At 43.3% G+C, this 14,640-nt stretch overlaps 1 protein-coding gene across 1 annotated transcript in view; it reads left to right on the forward strand.

Moving 5' to 3' along the window:
• The first annotated feature begins 285 nt into the window (after nucleotides 1-285).
• VCP (valosin containing protein) overlaps nucleotides 286-14,640 on the forward strand; it is a 16,818-nt gene continuing 2,463 nt past the window's right edge. Inside the window, exons 1-13 of the mRNA XM_026069182.1 lie at nucleotides 286-397; nucleotides 787-959; nucleotides 3,138-3,280; nucleotides 4,790-4,920; nucleotides 6,725-6,856; nucleotides 7,285-7,387; nucleotides 8,878-9,011; nucleotides 9,306-9,441; nucleotides 10,516-10,628; nucleotides 11,134-11,298; nucleotides 11,409-11,531; nucleotides 12,571-12,783; nucleotides 14,049-14,357. Coding sequence (XP_025924967.1) covers nucleotides 793-959; nucleotides 3,138-3,280; nucleotides 4,790-4,920; nucleotides 6,725-6,856; nucleotides 7,285-7,387; nucleotides 8,878-9,011; nucleotides 9,306-9,441; nucleotides 10,516-10,628; nucleotides 11,134-11,298; nucleotides 11,409-11,531; nucleotides 12,571-12,783; nucleotides 14,049-14,357 — 1,869 coding nt within the window. The 5' untranslated portion in view covers nucleotides 286-397; nucleotides 787-792. The remainder of the gene's footprint in view (nucleotides 398-786; nucleotides 960-3,137; nucleotides 3,281-4,789; nucleotides 4,921-6,724; nucleotides 6,857-7,284; nucleotides 7,388-8,877; nucleotides 9,012-9,305; nucleotides 9,442-10,515; nucleotides 10,629-11,133; nucleotides 11,299-11,408; nucleotides 11,532-12,570; nucleotides 12,784-14,048; nucleotides 14,358-14,640) is intronic.

Here is a 14,640-nt window from a genome sequence, read left to right on the forward strand (position 1 = left end):
CAGCAACATCTCACTGACCGCTTCTTTTCATAGACAGCTTCATGGCTGTTTCCATTTGAGGCTAGTAAAGTAGCTAGTATTTACTCTTAGAAAACTTTCTCTTTTGAACTCCTGAAACTGTTGCCTAGGAAGAATATTCTCCTTTGTCTTACAAATGGCCATAGTTTCCAAAAGACGAGATAAAAAAAGAAGTGGAGACCAAAACGGGGTGGCTGGAAAGGGAGAAGTGGTATCACTAGGACTCCTGGTATCATTGGGATCCCTAAGTTCTGTTTTCTTCTCCAGTTCTAAAGCAGATGACTTATCGACTGCCATTCTGAAGCAGAAGAACAGGCCCAATCGGTTAATTGTTGATGAAGCCATCAATGAAGACAACAGTGTTGTGTCGCTGTCCCAGGTGCGTCATCTATAGAAGCAAAGCCTTAAATGTGGCTAACATGCAAGCTGCTGCTGCACGTTACCTTGGAACATAACTTTGCTGCATGAATCTGAGTATTTTGTATAAGAAGCTACAGCAGTTACAAGTGAGGGAGATGGGTCATCTTGTTTTCCAGTGCTCTTTCGTGGTAAAACATGCTTTAATTCTGAACTTTTAGTGTTTAGTCAAGCTTGAGACTTTATTCTGGCTTCAGGACTTGCTCTTGTCCAGTGTAGTAGGATCCTCGGTCTTTGTGGATTTAGTATATCACTTTCAAGATGTCATTCTCCAAAATCAAGTAGCTCTCCTTCAAATACTTGAATTGTTGCTTTGTCAAAAGCTTGTGCTAATGTTGTTATTGTTTACAGGCGAAAATGGATGAATTGCAACTGTTCAGAGGAGACACTGTTCTGCTAAAAGGAAAGAAGAGGAGAGAAGCAGTTTGCATTGTCCTGTCAGATGATACCTGCTCAGATGAGAAGATTCGCATGAATAGGGTTGTTCGCAACAACCTGAGAGTGCGCCTGGGTGATGTGATCAGGTGAAGATGAGTTTGCTAACTGTTGCATATCCCTGGGTTGCCTAAATCATTTGCGTATGGGCTCTGAATTGATTCAGTCAGTAAGAGGCAGAGTCTGCAGGAAATAATCCTATGTCTTCCAGAGATGTTTTCATGTGCGTGTCTTATATCAAGGATTTCAATGCAGTTTACTTTTGCATGTGTTGCACATATACGTAATTAGATTAATACTAAAAAATGATACTAATCATTCTTGAAGTCTCTTCTGCACTTTCACAAGCCCAGGTCCTGTCACTAAATCGAGTAGTTTAATTATCCCACCATTGGCACATTCTTCTTCCCAAGTTTACATTGTCAGATGAACTCACAAATTTTCTTGTGTGCTAAAACAGAAAACGTGAAAAGCATTAAGCAGTATTGTAATTGATCTTATAATGCCTTTAGTTCAAGCACTGAACTGCCCTGTGACAAGCGGAAGTTAAAACTTGCTGGAAATGAGTGACAAAAACAGGTAGCAGTCAAATAGCAAGGCAAGAAAATCCCCAAAGAATCTGTATATTCCAATTTTTGTTAGAAAAATAATTTAAAGTTAGTAATGCTTTCAAAAGCGTTGCAGGAATTTAGTTGTGCAACCCTTGCAGAAAGTAGTGGGGAAGCACTGAAACCCACATCTTGGAGAACATTCCCATTGATTTATGGGAGACAGGTTACGTTCTGTGATGCGGGGGGGATGGACTCATGAGCATTTCTTAAACACAGAAATTCTGATTTGCAGAAGGCTCTTCCTCCTGAGCATCTTACTAATCTGGAATCTCCTATGTGTTTTGGGAAAATTGGCACCCGGTTTCTGGCACTAGACTTCCTAGGGTGAGATCAGGCATAATTTTTAAATGCAAAATGTGTTTCATATGAACTTTATGGAGCAGAGGAACGAGGCTGTTCCACCACTCTCTCTACTACTAGAAGATGCCAGTTTAAAACATTAGTGTAGTTGGAACAGAACAGTGCTTTGAGCCAGGCTGGCTATATTTGTGGTTTAAAATAAAGGTGAATTCTTACTTTAAACGATGTGAACTGGTTACCATTGGAGTCATTTCTAGTGTGACAATTCAGCTCCTGTTCCCCTTCTCGGCTGGGACTGTGTCTGTAGTGGTTCTGAGCCTTCCAGATGTGTTACCAATTTTCTTAACTGTATTAAAAGGGTCAGATATCTTTCGTACCTCCTTGCCCTCAAGGTTTTTCTTGCTGATATTTAATTAATTACTGTATTTATTTCCATGGCTTGGCCTCTGCCAAAACGCAGGTTCATGCTTTAATCACTTTCTGCTTGTGATTTCTCAACTGTTTTCCTTCTGGGGCGGTCTGTCTTTTCCTATACTCTTCCACTGTATCTTCTCTGGAGAGCATGTGGTAAAAGACTCTATTAGGAGTGTCTAACAAAATAATGTATGTAAAGCAGCACTCTTAGTTCTGTGTAGGCTTTTTTAGCTGGCAAAGCTGGTTTGAGCTTTCTGCCTCCCTGCAGCAGTTTGCTACTTTGAGCTATTGCTACAGTAATCTGTTGGCCTACACTGTAATATAATAACTGAAGTGCTTTTTAGTAGAAAAGGGGGAAGGGAAGCCTCTGCAAAGTGAGATTGACAGATATCTGACTGCAAGCTGCTTACCAATGATTGGTACTGAAAGCCTTTCCTCGGAAGCAGGGTTATGAGCAACAGGGGGTCTATTCTAGAAGAGAGAGATGAAGAAAAAAAGAATTTCTCCCAGCTCCCTTTCCCTTGCAATTGGTCCAACAGTAGCTCCTTGTAGAAATAAAAGGTAGCTGGTGACTCTCCCAGCTGTTCAAGATGCATTAAGCTGTTTAGGATGCGTTAGTAAACTTGCAAACTTTTGTCTTGGTGGGGAGAGGGAGGCTGCAGAAGAGCAGGATGTAGGAAGAAGAGTATGAATCTCCCCAGCAGTCTTGGGGAGTGCTGAGAGGAATGAAGAAAGCGTGCAGTGTGAAGACTAGTTCTCCTACAGGGATGCTTATTACCTTGTCAGTGCTGAGATGTTCTTAAGCAGGCAGGAAGTCTTACCAAGGCTTTGGAGAGTCCTTATTGGTATTCGTACTGGTTTGGGAAGAGATATCACATGTCTTTCCCAGCTGAGGTGCAAGACCAGGATGATGTAGCTAACTGGAGTTTTCTTCTGTTACAGCATCCAGCCTTGCCCAGATGTGAAGTATGGCAAACGTATCCATGTGCTGCCAATTGATGACACAGTAGAAGGCATTACAGGAAATCTGTTTGAGGTCTACCTCAAACCGTACTTCTTGGAAGCATACAGACCCATCAGGAAAGGTAATAGCACCTGTTATTGAAGTGCTGGTGACAATGGTTGTGATCTAGTCCTAAGACTGATTAAAGAGAAGCTCCAGAGACATGCGCAGATCTCTGCATAGCGTTACATTGATATCTGTAGAACAAGATTTTGCTGGTGCTGATTTAATTTCTCCTGGCCTTCAGAAAAAAGAGTGATATCTGCTGCTGGCACAGCAGCCTGATGGCTCTCCTGGATTTTTTTACTCCTTTGGCTGTTTTTGCTACATAGGATGGGAGAGTGTCATAAAAAGCTCAGATAGAATGCAGGATAAAATCTTGTTAAGCTAAGTTGATATCACTTCATGGGATTGGGTGTTTGCCTGTGTACTAGTCAGTTGGTCAGATATACCAGCTGGCCCCCTGACTAAATTCACTTCTTCAACATAATTAATAACTGGGAGAATGTGTAGAAAAGCCAGGTGCACTTTTTAGTTGTGCTTGTAGCACTTCTACTGGAAGAAATAGGTCCTAATTTCAGCTTATGCTTATACTTTGTTATCAAGCTTCTTTAGTCCAATATAGCCAGGAGTCACAGAGTGCAGTAAACAGAAGGTTAAGGACATCCAAGGCTGCACTTCCCTTTGCATGGCTTCATGCAGGCCGGAACAGCTGCCTGGAAGTCATTTCTTTGGTACAATAATAACAAAAACAATAGACAGATAGTGGTTAGAGTGACCTTCTCTCAAGGGAGACAGTCGGCAGTTACTGCCCGTTAGCATAGGGCACTGGGAATCCACATGAGATGGTTTAGGATTTTATTGAGGTAACCTCATATTTTGGGGGTGAAGTCTGCTGTTCTTCTGCAAACTTTTCGAACAATCTTTTGTTGGTAATGGCAGCTCACTATTTCAGTCTGGCTTTGATTTCTCCAGGCTCACTTGTGACTTTCATTGGTGATTGCATGTTCTACTGCCCCTCTGCTGCACAATGGAAGCAGGCAGCTCTCTTTTAAATCAGTAGCCAGTTATTAAAGGAGGCAGGGAAAATAGAGCAGTTAGCACCTTAGTCTCGGGCCATATACTTAGCCTCTTTCATTGGGGCTGCTTGCATGTCAGTCTGTGACCAGGAAGATGAATCAAACTCAAATTGCAAAACAATTTCTTAAGCTGTATCCGCATTATTTTTAGGAAGTTTTTCTTTCCTTTAAAAAAATAAAACAAGTTGCAAAACTGTTAAATTGAAAAAGAATGGAAAATAGACTTGATTCCTTGCCTTTGACAGTGTTTGGTATCAAGGCAGAGAATTCTTCTCTCCTGTTTGTTTTGTTCTGGATGAAATTTGAGAACTTCAACCATTACAGAGCCAAACGGTGCTCTGGTAGTCATGGTGCATGCAGCTCTTGAATATAAAGCACAGACTAGTGGTAAAACACCAGCAGCGTACGCTTGCGTAACCTACTTCTTCCTTTTCTGAGACTGCTGGTAGTACAAGGGTTGACATTTTGCAAATGTCAGTTGCAGCAGGCTACTGAAATGTGGGATTTTACAGGTGACATCTTCCTGGTGCGTGGAGGGATGCGTGCAGTGGAGTTCAAAGTGGTGGAGACAGATCCAAGTCCTTACTGCATAGTGGCTCCGGACACAGTGATCCATTGTGAAGGAGAGCCCATCAAACGAGAGGTGAGCAGAATCCTGCCATGCAGCTCTCCACTGAATCCACTGCATCCCAAAAAAACTGTTTCTGTGATAGCCCTGGAGAGCAGTGTTTGCAATTCCTGGTTTGGCATTTTGTTTATTGAATGCAATGGTTAGAAACCTTCAGTTTCAGGATACAAGCTGCTGAAGTTAGGCAGAGAAGTGTGCTTCCTGTGTCCTTCCTCAGATGCTGAGATATTAATGCTTAGGTTTTCTGAGGTGATGCAAAACCTGCTATGACCAAACCATGGCATCAGCTTTGAGATAGCTGATGATGGACTTGGATGTATCTTTTAATTCAGAAGTTCCCTTGAGCCATAGCAGGAAGGGCTTATGGTGTTGCTAAATTTCATTCCTTCAGGAAAAAAAGCTTTTTCAATGAGAAACTTGAGATCTTTAAAAGGTTGAATTTTTTTCAGCCTCTTAAAGTATCTAGCTTTGAGCATCCCAAGTTTAAGGCAGCCCAAGTGGCTTGTCTGTCAGGTCTTGGCCACCTTACTTTTATAGAGTAGGAAACTTCAGAGATATGAGCTAAGTTGGTTGGGTACTTCATAAAGCAAGTGCTTTTTTACTATCTGTATCGGAGTGAGTGGCAGTTTGAAGCTACCTGCCTTCTAGAAAGTTCGCATCTCTTTGACATTTATGAGACTGTATCTGGGCTCCACATGAGTCCAGCTTGGACTCCACAGGACAACGCGGACACAGATGGGGGCAAGTTCAGCTGAAGTCCCTGAGATGATGAGGGGCCAGAGGTTGGGATGGATGAGGAGAGGCTGAGAGCAGTGGAACTGTGCATCCTGGAAAAGGGAAGGTGAAGGGAGTCTTACTGGTGTTGGCAACTGCCTGATAGGAAAGTGTAGAGAAGCTGGGGCTAGGATCTTCTTGGAGGTGCCCGGGGCAGAATGAGAGCAAAGGCACAAGTGGGACCAAGGGAAATTCCCATTAGATATAAGGGAAAAATATTTCTGCGTAAGGGTAGTCAAACCCTGAAGCAGGGTCTTGAGAGAGTAGGAATGTCCACTTTTGGAAACCTTCAGCCTTGATTGGGCCAGGCAGTTCCAGGTTTGTAGGGTTTGGACTGAGGCCCCCTGAGGTCCCTGCAGCTTAGGTGATTTTATGATTTTAGTGTGGCCTAATGTTGCCGATAACAAAGGCCAGTAGAGATTTGCACAGCTGTGAAACGAATGGGTGTTGTAGAGCTATTTTGGAAGCATTAGTTACAGTTGGTCTTATCTGCATGTCTGGATCTTCATCTTAGCTACTGTATTCAAGTCAATTCCTAAAGAAAACACCACGTATGAGAACTGTATGGTAGCTAGGATAATTTGAGTAGTTAGACTGAAATACACTTATTCCTTAAACCATAACTGATATTTTTTACGGAGCTTCATTGTCCATTTTTATCTTTGTTAGCAATGTTAGAAGGTCGCACACCTTGGCTTGGACTAATATCTCTGGGGAACGAACCTGTCAGCAGAGACCATCGTTCAGGAGGGTGGGCTTAATTTATTCGTGTAAAAGCCTTGGGGGCTAGGTGCGTTCAGGTAGTCCCCATTGTATGTCTGGGAAGACAGAACTAAGAGTTGCCAATTACCGCAGGAAGACTTGAAAATAGGAATCCCAGAGTAACAAAGAAATGGTGACGAGCAAAACTTGTGGCTTGTCCCCTTTATAAGCCAGCACTTTAGGATTCTGCGCTACTCTCTAGAGATTCCTGGGTTCTGTATACTGGGAGGGATTGAACTGTTGTTGTTTCCCTCAAATGTTTAATATGTTTCCTTCCTGGTAGGATGAGGAAGAGTCACTGAATGAAGTGGGCTATGATGACATTGGTGGCTGCCGGAAGCAGCTGGCTCAAATCAAAGAGATGGTGGAACTTCCACTCCGACACCCTGCACTCTTCAAGGCAATAGGAGTAAAGGTAAGGTATCCGGTGTGCACTGTGTGAATGAGTCATCTTGCCTTTGCTGAGGACTCTTGATGTAGGAGGATTATGAGGTATTGGGGGGGATAGGAATAAATAACCTGTGATTTTCCCCCCCCCCCCCTTTTTTTTCTTGCTGATGTTAAGAAGGTATTGTGTTAGATGTTTTAGACACAATAAAGTACTAGAAATTTGTGAAGCAGAGTGATGCTTTGAATCAGCACTATCAGTTGTTGGCAAGGTTCTTGTTTCTGTGTCATGCAAACTAGTAAGGATGTTGATAGTAATGCTAGGATGGCAGCTGTTGCCTGAGCTTGCATCAGAATTTTGGGTTGGCTTTATCAAACACTCTACATTTTCACTGTGAAGCTACTTAAGCATTCAGATATTAACTCACCATCTGAATCCTTCGGCTTTGTCCTCAGCCTCCCCGTGGAATTCTGCTGTATGGTCCTCCTGGCACTGGTAAAACACTGATTGCCCGAGCGGTGGCCAACGAAACTGGGGCTTTCTTCTTCCTGATCAATGGTAAGTTTTGTGGCTGCTTTGGCCCCAAATCTGCTTAGGGCTTATTCATCTAGCTCATGATAACAAATAGTATTGATAAGGCCCTTTAGAGACATGTTGTCTCCCTGAGATCCTTCCTTACCTCTGCTGTGTGGTTCTGGAGACGCTTAGAGGTCATTCTTGTGGAAGTGTCTGTAGCAGCACTTTCCTTAAGCTTGATTGTTTTGTAGCAAAATGGTTGGAAGACAGCTTTATAATGCACTGGCCTGGAGTCTGTCCACCTGGGTGTTTGTCTATGTCGGTGGGGGCAGAGTTAGGACTGAAGTGCTGAGATTATTCTATGTATATGGGTGCAGAACACTTTTCTGTCACTGCCAGCATGTTTCATTCAGAAAATAAGATGGCTTGTACTGGATTTTCTTTCCCTCAAATAAAGCACAGGAGCTGTTTTGCTTCCCATAATGTTAATTGGGAGGAACTTCCCTCAAAGCTGTAACGAGTGCCTTGGGGCTAGTTGCAAGTGACAGAACCTTGTACTTGGTCACACTCACCCTTGTAGCAGATAAGGTAGGCACTGGTTTATGGCCAGTAAGGACTAGATTCTGAATTTTCCTCACTGCTTTTCTGTACCATTTTGCCATCAGCGATAGAATGACTGAATGTATGTATGTCATGACTGCAGCTTTCTTTCTAATTTCAGTTACATAGACCTCTAATTTCAATTACATAGACCTGTTAGGGTGAAAGCAGAGGAGTGTACAGCACAGTGTATGGGTGATCTCAAGATACAGGGTGTAAGTGGGCTGTTTTTAAGCATATGTAGCCCTTGTAATATGCTTCCTAAGTGTGCAGAAGGGACCACTGTATGTTAATGAGCCAGCCTTTTCTTTAGAGACTTGTGCTTCTGTTGTATAATAAAAATAATGATGTCAGAACTAGTGATATATTCTTTATCTGCTAGTCCCAAACCTGGAGCCTCAGGCAGTGTTGTAGGATAGAACTGGTTTGAATTGGTGAGTTACTTTTAATGTAGCACTCTCGGGACCTGCCTGCACCAGTGGCTCTGCAGCTAGCTGACTTCAGTCAGCTGCCAGCTGTGCTCTCCTGAGGGTCAGATTGCTTTTTCTTGGATCTTTTAGAAGAACACTTTTTCCTCATTATCACTCCAATCATCATGATGGAAAAACCTAAACAGAATAAATCTGTAAGGCTGCATTAAGTGTGGTGTGGTGTGGTGGCACATTGCAGAGAAGCTCACCAAGTGTGAAATAGGGTAAGGAAAGAGGCAGCTAAAGGTAGCTCATTGACTAGCGCTGCATTCTGATAGAATAAACTCAAAACACCAGAATAATGGTAGCAAGTAGTGCTGCATGCTGTTCTTACCTGTACAGATGCCAATTTAGTGAGAATTTGGTTGTTAGTGTTTGCTTTGGCTCAAGATATAGACAATCCCATGTGATCTTTGTTCCAAAAAAATTAGCTGCATGCTGAATTCATGCTGTATTTTGCAGGTCCTGAGATCATGAGCAAGCTGGCTGGTGAGTCTGAGAGCAACCTGAGGAAAGCCTTTGAAGAAGCAGAAAAGAACGCTCCTGCCATCATCTTCATTGATGAACTGGATGCAATTGCTCCAAAGAGAGAGAAGGTAAAGAAAGCGCTGGGTCCTTAGATCCTTTTTGGTAGTGGCTGACGTGAACCTCAGCATTCAAGCATAAGGATAAAGCAGCATTTAATTTAACAGTTTAGTCAGACTTCGGAAAATTCAGCACCTGGAGTGATATAGTTCAGGAGGTTTCATAAAATTCAGCACCTGGAGTGATATAGTTCAGGAGGTTTCATAATAGCTTGTGGTTGTAATATCCATCTGCTGTGGTGCAGTACTAGCCGTTGTGCCATGCTGTAGAGCCGTTAGCCTTACAGTTGCTTTCTCCCTCCACAGACACATGGAGAGGTGGAACGTCGCATAGTGTCTCAGCTGTTGACTCTTATGGATGGACTGAAACAGAGGGCACATGTGATTGTTATGGCAGCTACCAACAGACCTAACAGCATTGACCCAGCACTCAGGCGATTTGGTAACCAGGATTGCCATCTTTCCTGCGTATCTGATGCTTTCTTAAGGTTATGCTTGGGGGGCCTTGAAAAGATTGAGCAGAAATTAACATTAAACAGCTTCTGTATGTTTCGTAAACTATTGACTTGTCTCTCCAACTGTTTGTTAGGAGTCTATTTCTAGACTTCCAGCCTTTAGTGTCATTTTCTGTGCTTTATTAGGTTAATACTTGTAGAAATAGCAAAATACTTCGACATCAAATGGTGTGTTAGCCTCTGTTAGGTGAGGCTGTTTCAAGACACGCTGAAGGAGTAAATGGCTACTTAAAGGGTGTTTATGCCTCAAGTCGCGGTAGGCTCTGAAGTGTCTGACTTCTCATACTTTTATTGCTGAGAAATACAGTAATTTGAGATCCACGTTCTCAAAACTTCACAATGAGAGCAAATATCTGAGCAGTGTATAAATACTAAAATAGCAAATCGGCCAAGCTTGCAGAAGAGAGTAACCTCTTAAATGTATAACTAGCCATTTGACCATTTGAACACACGGCTATGGCTGGAGACAAATGGTAGGTGTGTGTGTACCCTAAGTAATATTGCAGTAACACATAGGTTTCCTTCCCTCTCCCCAATTATTGGGGCTGTTTGTGCTTTTCACCACTTCGGTACTGCTGTGATGAGTACTGTATAAAGTTTTGAAAAATCTGTGTCTCAGTATTTGCAGACACTTCTTCTGCTGAGGATAAAAAAGTAGAGATGAACAAAAATGTCTCATGGTATGTTGGTTATGGGAAGCTAATTTTCCCATAAGTGAGACTTGAAAAAAATTACTGAACCAGTAACTCTGTGTTCTGTAATCTTGAACTCTAGTTAAAACAGTAGTCTCAGTTTCCCTAAATGGCTTAATCCTTTCTTCCTTCTCTGATCTGACTTTGCTATTTTGCTGATATGTGCTGCAGAGAAGCTCAAAACTCTGTCATTTTCTGGAACTGAACATGTCTGTGGCTTGTCATCATCTTGTTCAGTCAGAGGAAGATAGCGACTGCAGCCCCTTTAGGTCAGAGTCAGCAGCTTAACGTGTGTTTTGTGCTCCCCAGGTCGTTTTGACAGAGAGGTAGATATTGGTATTCCGGATGCCACTGGGCGCCTGGAGATCCTGCAGATCCACACAAAAAATATGAAACTGGCTGATGATGTGGATCTGGAGCAGGTGAGTAGCGTGCTATTGGGAAAGCTTGTCTTTGCAGATAGAAGCTCCTAATGCTGTGTTTTGTAGTAGAAGAGTCATTATGCTTTGATCGTGTAAATGTAGCAGTTCACTTAGGAGGGCATGAAACTGGGTGAATATGTGATCTCTGGGCTTCCTTTAACCAGTTTCCAAGTGACCAAGTCCTCACACACTAGTTATAATGGCATGACTGTGTGAAACAAACATCTGTCCAGTCTGGAAGTACCTTGGCACTGTCTTCCTGGGTTTGTTTGCTTGCATTCTCATAAATAAAAAGCAAGCCTGAAACAAGCTACGGAGTTAGATGCACATTATGGTGGGACTGGAGCACATGTAAACTGGATGGTTCCCATCATCTCTGTCCTGAATGAAGTTCTCCAGTCCTCCAGAGTTTATTGTACCTCTGAGTGAGTGACCAGAGCATGTGTTGCCCTTGCAGGGTGCTTACTTGTATCCCTGTGAGTCATAGCTGATGCTCTGCTTTCAGGTGGCAAATGAGACCCATGGCCATGTTGGTGCTGACTTGGCTGCTCTTTGCTCAGAAGCTGCTCTTCAGGCTATCAGAAAGAAGATGGATCTCATAGACCTAGAAGATGAAACCATCGACGCTGAAGTGATGAACTCTCTGGCTGTGACCATGGATGACTTCAGGGTAATGAAGGAGTGCCCTTCTTTCTTTTAGGTGCAATGCCTAATTGCTTATCTGGAACACGTGAACATAGCATGTTAGAATTCATATAATGCCTTCTTTTCTAATGGTAGTGGGCTCTAAGCCAGAGCAATCCTTCCGCTCTTCGGGAGACTGTGGTGGAGGTGCCACAAGTTACCTGGGAAGATATTGGTGGCCTAGAAGATGTAAAGAGAGAACTCCAGGAGCTTGTACAGGTAAGAGCTTTTGACAGATCTTTGCCCAGTTAGCTATAATAATAATAATAATAAAAAAAAAAAAAAAAAAAAAAAAAAAAAAAAAGAAGAAGAACCTTTTCAGATTCCTGTTTGAGTTGGGAATAGGGTAAATGCAGAGCTTTGATGGTATTTGCTTGCAATGGACTGAAAATACCATGCTGTTCCCTCTCAGTGAACACAGGGAGGGGAGGGTGCTGAAAAGCAACGTCCAACTTTTGTCAGTTGAATCTACATTGACTTCTTTCACGGACTTTCTGCTACGTGCAGAGATGGCCACAGCAGCGCTTCTACTTCTTTTACATGGAGGCCATCAGCGGGAACACTGCTGAGAATTCTGTTAAGTGGTCATTTATATACTAGAAAGTGAATGCAGGTACTCACACAGCGAGCCTCTGAAGGGCTTTCCGTCGGTGTTACATAGGGACAGGTGAGAAGTATTTGTGAAGCCTTCCATGAAGGGAGAGGCTGGGACATACTGTCAAGAATGATTTGTGTAAAGTTGCTAGTGCCAGCGTTGGGGTAGTTTGGTTTTGATATGCCCTTACTTTCAGTTGATGCTGTAGGAACACCCTATCTATGAATAAAAGAATCTCTTTTCCTTTCTTATTCAGTCTAATTTTCTGGCATTAAAATTATCACCTAGCTCTGACCTTGTTGCTGGGGATACGTGCCCACCTCAAAGACACCTTGGCTGTCTCTGGAGAGCAGAGCTGAATAGATCAGATAATTAATTGTTCCCTTTTGCTTCTGCAGGGCAGAGTGAAGGCACACAGCAGGGGTTAAGTGTGCTAGAAAACTACCTAAAATGATGCTTGGTTTTAGGGGTGGTAAATAAGACGTTTAAGGCAGCTCTACAATTTGCCTGTGGTGCTTTTCAAACCAGCACTCATTTGAAAACTGCTAGCACCTAGAGGCAGAATCTTGTATTTAACCCACCAGAAATCTCAGGCATCTGTTCTGGTAGGAGCAAGGTACAGGTCTGTTTTGGCTCAATTCAAGATTTTTTTCTTTCTTTCAGTATCCTGTGGAGCACCCAGACAAGTTCCTCAAATTTGGCATGACTCCATCCAAAGGGGTTCTGTTCTATGGGCCACCTGGTTGTGGTAAGACACTGCTGGCCAAAGCCATTGCCAATGAATGCCAGGCAAACTTCATTTCCATCAAGGGGCCGGAGCTGCTTACCATGTGGTTTGGCGAGTCTGAAGCCAATGTGCGCGAGATCTTTGACAAGGTAGGCGCTCCTTCTGCTCCCTGTACTATGTTTGTGCTCAGATACCCCAGAACGTTATTCTCTACTGAGCCTAGCTTACTGGCCTAGTTCTTGTTTGTTGTGTCTGGTGTTTCCCCACTTATTCTGTGACTGCCTGCTGCTTTTCTGATGTTAAGAAATTAATCCTTTTTGGCAACATAACTCTTTAAATGGTTTTCTCCTGCTACCCTTTGCATTGTTGTTGGATGATAAATGTTTAAGTGCCTTAGCAGTGGAGCTATGTTAAGATGGTGTAGATATCCTCCAAATCCCTGAAAACTTATTTTGAAACCTCATTAGCCATCACCTTTTGCAGAGCTTCAAAATGTCCTACAAGTTCTTGTACTGCAATAAACATGGCTTAGGAAGAAGTTCACTCCTACTGCGCAATTTCCTCTAGGTAGTGTTACCTCCTGTTCCAGGAGGTGTCTGCATGGATCAGCTTGGGAATTCTCATTCTTATGACCAGGGAAGATGTTGTGAGAGCAAAGTTGGAGGGAGAATGAGAGAGATGATGATTCATTTGGAAGGGAGTTTCAGAGGCTATCTGGTTCAACTGTTTGCCCAGAGCAGGGATAACTTGAAAGTTAGATCAGGCTTTTCAAGACCTTGTGTAGTTTAGTTCTGAGCATCTGCTAAGGATGGAGAATCCTCTGCCTCTTTTGGCCTGTGTAGCAGTGTTTGAGATTTCTCATTGTGAAGATTTTTTTTTTTTTTTTTCCCCTATATTTCTAACTGAAATTTCCCTTGCAGCAATTTGTGCCTGTTGCATCTCGTCCTTTTGCTGCGCTCCTCGAAGAAGAATCTGGCTCTCTTCCCCATAACCACCCATTAGGTAGCTGCAGTCAGTGACTGGATCCTGCCTTCCATTTGATGAGTCTGTCTTGATTCCTGATACTTGAGTGCCTAAATAACCAACTGACATCCCTAGATCTTGCAGGGACAGCTCTGGTCCAGGCAAAATGGCTTCGGCTCTCCCTCTAGGCATTGGAGTTACCACCTTTCTGCTTGGTTCACAATGCTCCCAGCTTTGGAGAAACTCGGTGTGTTGCTCATAAGAGTTTAACACAGGGTTTGTGCGGCAGGAGATTATTCCAGAGCAGCTCCTTCAAGCTGTCCCTGAGGCAGCAGTGCTCTAGTGCTCCTTTGAGCTGCGTTGATTTTAGGGTAGGCTTAGTGAGAAATCAGTGTACTTCTTGTCTTGTGGTACTTAACATGCAGGAACTGTACCTGTTTGCTTTTTGTAGGCCCGCCAAGCAGCCCCTTGTGTGCTCTTCTTTGATGAGCTGGACTCCATTGCAAAGGCTCGAGGTGGGAATATCGGAGATGGTGGTGGTGCTGCAGACCGTGTCATTAACCAGATTCTGACAGAGATGGACGGTATGTCCACCAAGAAGAACGTCTTCATCATTGGTGCCACCAACAGACCAGACATCATTGACCCAGCCATCTTGCGCCCTGGCCGTCTGGATCAACTCATCTACATCCCCCTGCCTGATGAGAAGTCCCGGGTGGCTATTCTTAAAGCCAACCTGAGGAAATCACCAGTTGCCAAGGTAGGATCTGTGCCCTGATTGTGATTGACTTGGGTTTGGTGCATGCTTCACATGCTCCCACAAGCTCGGGACAGAGCAGAGGGCTGGTGACTAATCCATGCAGTACAGAGATGTGAAATCTTCAGTGCCTGATTGATGGAAGGCTTGAGCTTTGAATCTAGATATCAGTGAAACCAGGTGTCAGTGACACACAGTTACTGTGTGTGTACACACATGAAGTAGCGCAGCAGGTCTTAATCACGTAGTAGAATTCCACCCATGGTGCAAGAACAGGAAAGCCTGG

Source organism: Apteryx rowi, unplaced genomic scaffold, assembly GCF_003343035.1.
Source record: "Apteryx rowi isolate R43461 unplaced genomic scaffold, aptRow1 scaffold_289, whole genome shotgun sequence".
In the NCBI taxonomy this organism is placed as follows: Eukaryota; Metazoa; Chordata; class Aves; order Apterygiformes; family Apterygidae; genus Apteryx; species Apteryx rowi.